The sequence below is a fragment of the Corvus brachyrhynchos genome, unplaced genomic scaffold (genome assembly GCF_000691975.1).
Source record: "Corvus brachyrhynchos isolate BGI_N302 unplaced genomic scaffold, ASM69197v1 scaffold165, whole genome shotgun sequence".
NCBI lineage: Eukaryota > Metazoa > Chordata > Aves > Passeriformes > Corvidae > Corvus > Corvus brachyrhynchos.
Window position 1 is genome coordinate 99,321 of NW_008238315.1, and position 7,649 is coordinate 106,969.

The following is a 7,649-nucleotide window of genomic DNA, read 5'->3' on the forward strand; positions in this document are numbered from 1 at the left end:
GCCAGTCTCGGTGCCAGTGTCTCCTCAGATTTGGGGTGATGAGGTTGAACCAAGCTAGATGAGCAGTCCTGGGAGCCACCTCAGTGTTGTCGCCAGCCCAGGGGACTTGGGGAGGTCCGGTTGAGGAATGTGGTGCCCGACAAAGGGGACACCCATCCAGCTGGGTGCCAGAGGAGGGGCTTGGCCAGGGCCCCTGTCCCCAAGGAGCCAGGAGATGCCCATGTCCCCAAGCAGGCAGATGAGGTTGAACCAAGCTAGATGAGCAGTCCTGGGAGCCACCTCAGTGTTGTCGCCAGCCCAGGGGACTTGGGGAGGTCCGGTTGAGGAATGTGGTGCCCGACAAAGGGGACACCCATCCAGCTGGGTGCCAGAGGAGGGGCTTGGCCAGGGCCCCTGTCCCCAAGGAGCCAGGAGATGCCCATGTCCCCAAGCAGGCAGAAGTGATCTTGTCGCCAGGTGTGTAGTCAGGGGTCTTGTCCCCAGGCAGGCAAATGTGATCTTCCCAGGGAGGCAGGAGATGTCCCAGGTAGAGGGGACTCCTGTCCCCAAAGAGGCGAAAGTGTCAGTGTTCCTGAGCAGGCAAAGAGCATCCTGTCCCCAAGGAGCCAGAAGATTCCCATATCCCCAAGAAAGCATCCCCTGTCCCCAAGGAGATGCCCATGTCCCTGAGCTGGCAGAAATGCTCTTGTCCCCAGGTAGGTTCTCAAGGATCCTGTCCCCAGGCAGGGGAAAGTGATCTGGTCCCCAGGGATCCAGAGGATGCCCGTGTTCCCAAGCAGGCTGGCAGTAAGCTGAGAGCACTCCTGTCCCCAAGCAGTTGAAAGTGGCCATGTCCCCAAGTAGCCAGAGAGGGTCCTGTTCCTGAGTAGTCAGAAGATGCCCATGTCCCTGTGCTGGCAGAAATGATCTTGTCCCCAAGAAGCCGGGAGATGCCCATGTCCCCAGGCAGGCAGAAGAGGCAGAAGGGGTTCCTGTCCCCAAGGAGCCAGAGGATGCCCATGTCCCTGAGCAGGCTGGCAGTAAGCAGAGAGGGCTGCTGTCCCCAAGCTGATGAAAGTGGCCATGTCCCCAAGCAGGCAGAAGGACACACTGTCCCTGAGTAGCCAGAAGATCCCCATGTACCTGATCAGGCACAAATGAGCTTGTTCCCATGTAGGCACTCAAGGATCCTGTCCCTGAGGAGCCAGGAGATGCCCGTGTCCCCAGGCAGGCAGAAGAGGCAGAAGAGGGAGAAGGGGTTCCTGTCCCTAAGCAGGCAGAGTCACAGCGAGCCATCATGTCCCCGCGCAGGCAGAGCAGGTGGGAGGAGCAGAGAGCTGGCAGCCAGCACAGGGGCTGGCACACGGTGACAATGCCCTGTGGGCGACGTTGCCTTGCAGGCTGACAATGCTGCAGGGTGTAACGCCCCATACGGTGACTGTGTCTCTTGGGGTGATGATGCTCCACAGGGTGAAAATTCCCCACAGGGTGCCGATGATGTCCCACAGGGTGATAGTGCCCTGCAGGGTGACGATGCCCCGAAGGGTGCTGATGTCCCATACAGCAGTGATGTCCCTTGGGGTGACATGGTGGCCCCAGGGCAGACGCTCCAACTCTGGCCGCTGCGCTGATCCCAGACACACGCATACACCATGGGTGCCACCCCCCATGTCACCCCAGGAGTTGGGGCAAAGGGGACCTGCAGCACCCCTCTGCCCGCCCAGCCTTTTTGGGGTAATTCAGCATTTATTCAACACAAGACAAGGACAAGGTGAGGGTTGGGCATGCAGGGATCTGTCAGCACAATGAGGTCACGGTCACGGGGGCATGCACGGACATGCAGGGACACTTTTTTGGCTGTCGGGGAAGGTAAAAGCTAAACTCAAGAACTGACCGGCTCTGGTCCATCCGTAGTGGGCAGCGAAGTGTCCTGTGTGTTCACATCCTTCTTCTCCTCCTCCTCTTCCTCAGACCTGCACAGGGAGACAGTCAGTCATCATCCCCATCCCAGACATGATCCCACAGGGGTTGGGCTGGCTGCTGCTCTCCTGTACTCCTGAGGGATGAAAGCCCTGTCAGAGTGAGGCTTGACCTTCATCTCTCCTCTTTATCAGCATCAGTTTATTGCTTGGAAAAGGTAAATTGCTAAAAAGCCCCTTAATGCTAAAAAACATCCTTAATGGTTTGAGAAGAGGGATGTGAAAACTGTGTCCCTGGTCACATGGAACGGTGGTGGCATCCCTTACCCGGCCTCCAGCTCCCCATCCAGATCCAGGCAGTAGTCGGGAGCCTCGGAGCGCGTCGTCCCATCCCGCACCAGCCCCTCACGCAGGGACCGCCCGCCCAGGAGCTCCAGCTGCCGGGGAAGGGGTGAAGGTGTTAAGGGATGGGGGGGACACTGAGGCAGGGCAGCACAGGCCTCATCCCAAGCCTTCCTCACCGTTGTCAGCTTCCTGAGGGCAGCAATGCGCTCCTCCCAGGTGGCTGAGGACTTCTCAAAAGCCTCGTGCCGCTTCAGCAGCTTCTCCACTGCATCCACCGTCTGCCCGTAGTCACTGCTGGCCAGGTAGGGCTCCTGAGCCATGAGCCATGACTCGGCCACCGAGGCGTCACGGGAGAACTGGCACACCTCCAGCACTGTGGGAGGGACAGGCAGTGCTCAGCCCCTGGACCACCCATTCCACCACACCTGGCACCACCACGCTCCTCCCCAGCATCCCTGGCAGACTCACGCAGCCGCAGCCGCTCCCAGCGCTGCTCCCATGTCTCCATCATGGCTTTCCTCTTGTCCACCAACTCCACCAGCTTCGCCTTGATCTGCAAGGGGCTGCTGTCAGGGGGTGGCCCAGATGGCATCGCCTCCACCACCCCCTATCCCTGATTCCCTCACCTCTGGTGAGTCCTGGTGCTTGCGCTGCAGCAGCTTCTTGCCCAGCTCAATGCAGGTGGTGAAGTTCTTGCCCCGAGCATCCACCTCAGCCTTAATTCCCTGGTGATATCTCATCAGCAGCTCCACTGAGGAGACATCCCTGGGGACACAGGCACCAGTGTCAGTGGAGCCATCTGTTCCATGTCCCATCCCGGGTGCCCGCTGGGTGCATCCATACCTGGGTTTCTCCTGTGTCTCAATCTGCCGGACGGTGCTCTCCATCCAGGAGAGCAGATCCCGTGCCATGCTGAAGAAGCGGTGTTTGTCAGCCGTGTCCACCAGCCGTGCCCGGCGCCCACTGCACGCTTCCAGCAGCTCCTGCAGCGCTCGGGACACCTCCTGCTCCTGCTTCTGGATTCCAGCTGCCTTCTCCCCGGCATAGGCAGTCTGCAGGCGTGCTGCTGTCTCCCGAAACTGCTGCACCTGCATGGAGAATCACAGAAAGGCTTGGGCTGGGAGGGACTTCAAAGGCCATTGAGCCCAGTGTCCCACCACGAGTAGGGACACCTTCCACAAGACCATGGGAAAAGCTGAGTGCTGGCATCCACGCCAGGCTGGAGCCTCACCTGTGCCTCCAGCAGCTGGAGGTCCCTCTCGAAGGCGCTGTGCATCCGGTGGAAAGCTTCCACTGTGCCGGCATCTTCTCCCAGATCCTGGGGCAGCTCCTTGCGCCGAGCAGCGATGAGGGCCAGCAGCTCTCCGCCGTCATAGAAGTACTTGTGGAGGTCGTGGGAGGCAGCGAGGAGCTGCATGCGGGTGTCGATCAGCTCCAGGAGGTCGGCCCAGCTCTCATTCAGCCCATCCTTCCACTCAGCTATGGTGGCCGCCTCGATGTGCCCCGCATCGATGAGGTCCTCAATGGTCAGGTTCACCCGGTCCACGCGCTCCTGCCCCACACTGCCTGTCTCTCGTGCAAACTCCCGAAACTTCTCCCGCAGGAGCTGCATGGAGGGAAGAGAAGAGTCAAGTCGCCTCCCTCAAGCCACCCGCTGTCACTGCCACAACCATCCCATCATCCTCACCATGACATGGTCCAGGTCTTGCCCCATCTCCGGGGAGGAGGCGACCACATCACGCTCGGCAATCCACTGCTCCAGCTCTTCCACCTCCCGCTTCAGCTGGAAGAGGTGTGACATGTTCTCCAGGCGCCGGCGGCGCTCCTCGGCCGCCTCCTTCAGCCCCGCGTAGTGCTTGTCCACCTGGCCCTGCAGCCGGATGATCTGCTCCCTGCGCGGCCCCGGCACACAGACACCCAGTTCTCACCCATGAAACAATGTCCCCAACCCACCCGTGTTGGCATCTGGGGGGTTTGGGGGTGAAGGACCCGCTTTGTGCTCCCCACGTCCCTCTGCGACCACCTCCCTGCCCAAATGGAGCACCTGACAGTGCCAGAGCTCCAGCTGAACCACCCACCCACACAGTGCTGAGGGCACAGGGTCGCCCTGAGGGACAGGGGACACACGGCGTGGCACCTACCCCACGGGATGGCCGGCAGAGAGCAGCTGCTGTGCCCTCCCTGCCAGCTCCTTGATGGTTTGTCCATAGTCCTCGATGGAGCGCAGCTGCCGGACATGTCTCTTCAGCATCATCAAGCAGCTCTCCTCATCCTATGGCATGGAAAACATCGGTGCCATCAGCACCTGGCATGGTAAGGGAACAGGGACTAGGGTCTAGACCCAGTGCCCACCCTACAGGAATGTCCTGGCTCTATCTGATGCCATAGGGAGAAATGGTGAGCTCAGCAGAGCATGGCATGGAATGGGATGAATAGTGTGTAATGGCAGGGGAATGACACATAAGAGCAGGACACACGATGGTGTGTCACACATGGATGATGTTCAACTGCACAGCGTGGCACCACCTGGGTCAACATTGGGCATCCCAGCAAGGCAGGGCCCAGTGCAGCACAGACCCCGCCAAACACGGAGCATCACATGGTATCGCTCCTCACCTTTGGTTTCTCCTCAGGTCCCATGAAAAGCTCCTGCTCGCTAACCCAGGCCTCAGCCTCATCAGCATCCAGGTAGTACTGCTGGGCCTCTCCAGCCTCCTGCAGGAGCTGGTGCCGGGCAGCTGCCTCCTCCTGCAGCGTCTCCCACAGTTCCCGCAGCTCCTGTGCCAGTACCGCCAGCTCCGGGCCTGGCTCCTCACCGCTCCCCGCTGACTCTCCCCGGCTGAGCACCTCACCCAGGCGGGGGGCATGGCCTGCCAGCTCCTTCTGCAGTGTCTGCCAGCAGGAGGGAAGTCACAGTGAGAGTCACCCATGGGATGGATCCCAAGGGACCACCCAGAATGGTGGGTGTTGCTGCAGTACCCAGGCTCACCTCGTTCCTCTTGGTCAGGCGCTGCACGCTTGGGAGGTCGGTGCCGTGATCGGTTGACCTCGCCAGGGAAAGCCGCTCCTGCACCCACAGCTGCAGGAAGGAGCACCCAGTGAGCCCCCTACAGCCCCCATGGGGAGCCCCAGCCCCCCGGAAAGGCCCTGGGCAGTCTCCAGCCCCTTCCTCTTCCTCTCCAGTGGCTCCAGCAGCTCAAGGACTCGCTGCCGTAGCATCTGCTCCTGCCTGGTGGCATCTGGCACATCCCCGGCACCAGGGGTGCCCTGCCACCCCAGCTCCTCCAGCTCCTTCATCCACGTTCTCACTTGCTCTTCCAGTCTCTGGCGGGACAAATCCATGTGAGTTAGGGATCAGAGCCGAGATGGAGAACCCCAGTCCCATTTGGGAACAAACCCCATTGCCTCGGGCCTCCTGCCCCTTTTCAAAGGACCCAGTGAGGTGCCAGCACCCACCGTCAACCTCTTCAGCAACAGGTTGGTGGCGGTGAGGTCCTTGACCTTCTCAGCGTGGCGCAGCTCCTCCTGCGCCCGCCCCAGCCAGCTCTCCAGCTCCCCATAGCTCCGGGCGTACAGGGCCGAGCGCTCAGCTTCGAACAGCTGCCGGCCCCTGTCCTCGGCAGCGCTGCGCAGCCCGGCCCAGCGCCGGCGCAGCTCCTCCAGCCGCTGCGTCACCACCGCGCTGTACTGCGGCTTGCGTGTGGCCAGCTCCGTCCCCTCCTGCAGCAACAGCAGAGAGGAGGGTGGTCACTGCAGCATGGGGGCATCCCACCCATGCAGCAGGCTGGGAGCGTTCCAGAGTCATGGAATTGTTAAGGTTGGAAGACACCTCTCAGGTCATCGAGTCCGACCATTCCCCCAGCACTACCAAGGCCACCACTAACCCATGTCCCCAAATGCCACATCCACACAGCTTTTAAACCCCTCCAGGGATGGGGATTCTACCACTGCCATGGGCAGTCTGTGCCAGGGCTGCACAACCCTTTCCCTGAAGAAATTTTCCCTGATATCCAATCCAAACCTTCCCTGATGCAACTTGAGGCCTTTTCCTCTTGTCCTTTCCCTTGTTCCCTGGGAGCAGAGCCCAACCCCCACCTGGTTGCACCCTCCTGTCAGGGAGTTGTAGAGAGCGAGAAGGTTTCTCCCTGAGCCTCCTTTTCTCCAGGCTGAGCCTCCCAGCTCCCTCAACAATTCCTCATGCTCCAGACTCTTCCCCAACACCATTCCCCCTCTCTGGCCATCATGGTGCCAGCACCCACCGCCTCAATCTTCTCCAGCCAGCTCTGGTTGGGTGCCAGCTCAGCCATGAATGCCTGGTGCTTCTGCCACTTGCTGTGGAGACCACGGGTTTCTCCATAGGAGACATCCTGAGCCATCAGCATCTTCTCATCCACCCAGGCATCAAACTGCAGGGAAAGGGTGTCAGTGCTCAGCAGTGTCAATAGGGACCCCTGGGGGGTGCCACAAGCTGTGCTGCATTCCTACCTCCCGACAGCTCTGCAGGAAGGTCTGTAGGTCGTGGTTGTCCTGCATCAAATCCGCTGCTTCCTCCACCTTGTCCATGACAGCTCCATGCCTGGCAGGGGACCATGGATGTGCAGCGTCAGCCCTGCTGCCCATACACTACCCACCCACCCGCTGGCCCTGTGCCGGACTCACCGCTCCTGGAGAGTTTGGCACTTCTCAGAGATCTTCTCGGCAAAGATGTTCTCCTCAGCCACCAGCTTGGTGCCACCAACTACCACCTCTGGGACCTTCTTGGCATTGCTCTCCACACTGGCACGGAAGTTCTGGAAGCGGTGCAGGGCAGCAGCCGAGCCCTCCAGCGTGGAGGGCAGCTCCAGGTGGGACAGTGTGTACTCCTGAGGGACACAGCAAGGGATCAGCACACAATCACCCCTTTTTGGGGTGCCTGTGAGCCAAGAGACCCAAAGGACATCACTTGAGCACCCACCTGCTTGGTGAGGAGGATCTCTGCCTGCTTGGTGTCGCGAAGGAACTCCTGGAAGTCGCGGCACTGGGTGAGGAAGCGCTTCCGAGCCTCTGCCATCTTGCCCAGGGCAGCCCAGCCATCCTTCACGCCGCTCAGGCGCTGCCGCAGCCCCTCGTACTCGGGGTCCGTCTGGCCCCCCAGCACCCGCTCCCCCGCCTCCACCAAGGCAGTGAAGGCTCCTGCATGCTCCTCGGCGTCGCGCCAGGCAGCTTCGTGCCGCTGCAGCATCTCCTCTGCCTCCCCCAGTGATGCCGGCACCTCATCAACGGCCGCCACGGCTTTCTGAGCGCCAAAGAGCCACGCCTGGAAGTCATCCAGGTCCTGCAGGAAACTCCGGAGCTGCCCAGCTTCCCCTAGGGCCGCTGCTCGCTCTGCCAGGGCCGCCTGCAGCTCATCCCAGGCGGACGTGGCTG

At 61.0% G+C, this 7,649-nt stretch overlaps 1 protein-coding gene across 1 annotated transcript in view; it reads right to left on the reverse strand.

Annotated features, from left to right (window-relative positions):
• LOC103615247 (spectrin beta chain, non-erythrocytic 1) overlaps positions 1–7,649 on the reverse strand; it is a gene marked incomplete at its 3' end in the record, with an annotated part of 15,397 nt that overhangs the window by 2,750 nt on the left and 4,998 nt on the right. The window contains exons 14-30 of the mRNA XM_017733745.1: positions 7,198–7,646; positions 6,903–7,105; positions 6,729–6,819; positions 6,503–6,649; positions 5,700–5,963; positions 5,355–5,567; positions 5,233–5,322; positions 4,860–5,135; positions 4,385–4,515; positions 3,931–4,135; positions 3,475–3,849; positions 3,087–3,331; positions 2,870–3,008; positions 2,712–2,796; positions 2,420–2,616; positions 2,226–2,335; positions 1,874–1,952 (exon numbers count right to left, since the gene is read on the reverse strand). Coding sequence (XP_017589234.1) covers positions 1,874–1,952; positions 2,226–2,335; positions 2,420–2,616; positions 2,712–2,796; positions 2,870–3,008; positions 3,087–3,331; positions 3,475–3,849; positions 3,931–4,135; positions 4,385–4,515; positions 4,860–5,135; positions 5,233–5,322; positions 5,355–5,567; positions 5,700–5,963; positions 6,503–6,649; positions 6,729–6,819; positions 6,903–7,105; positions 7,198–7,646 — 3,299 coding nt within the window. The remainder of the gene's footprint in view (positions 1–1,873; positions 1,953–2,225; positions 2,336–2,419; positions 2,617–2,711; positions 2,797–2,869; positions 3,009–3,086; positions 3,332–3,474; positions 3,850–3,930; positions 4,136–4,384; positions 4,516–4,859; positions 5,136–5,232; positions 5,323–5,354; positions 5,568–5,699; positions 5,964–6,502; positions 6,650–6,728; positions 6,820–6,902; positions 7,106–7,197; positions 7,647–7,649) is intronic.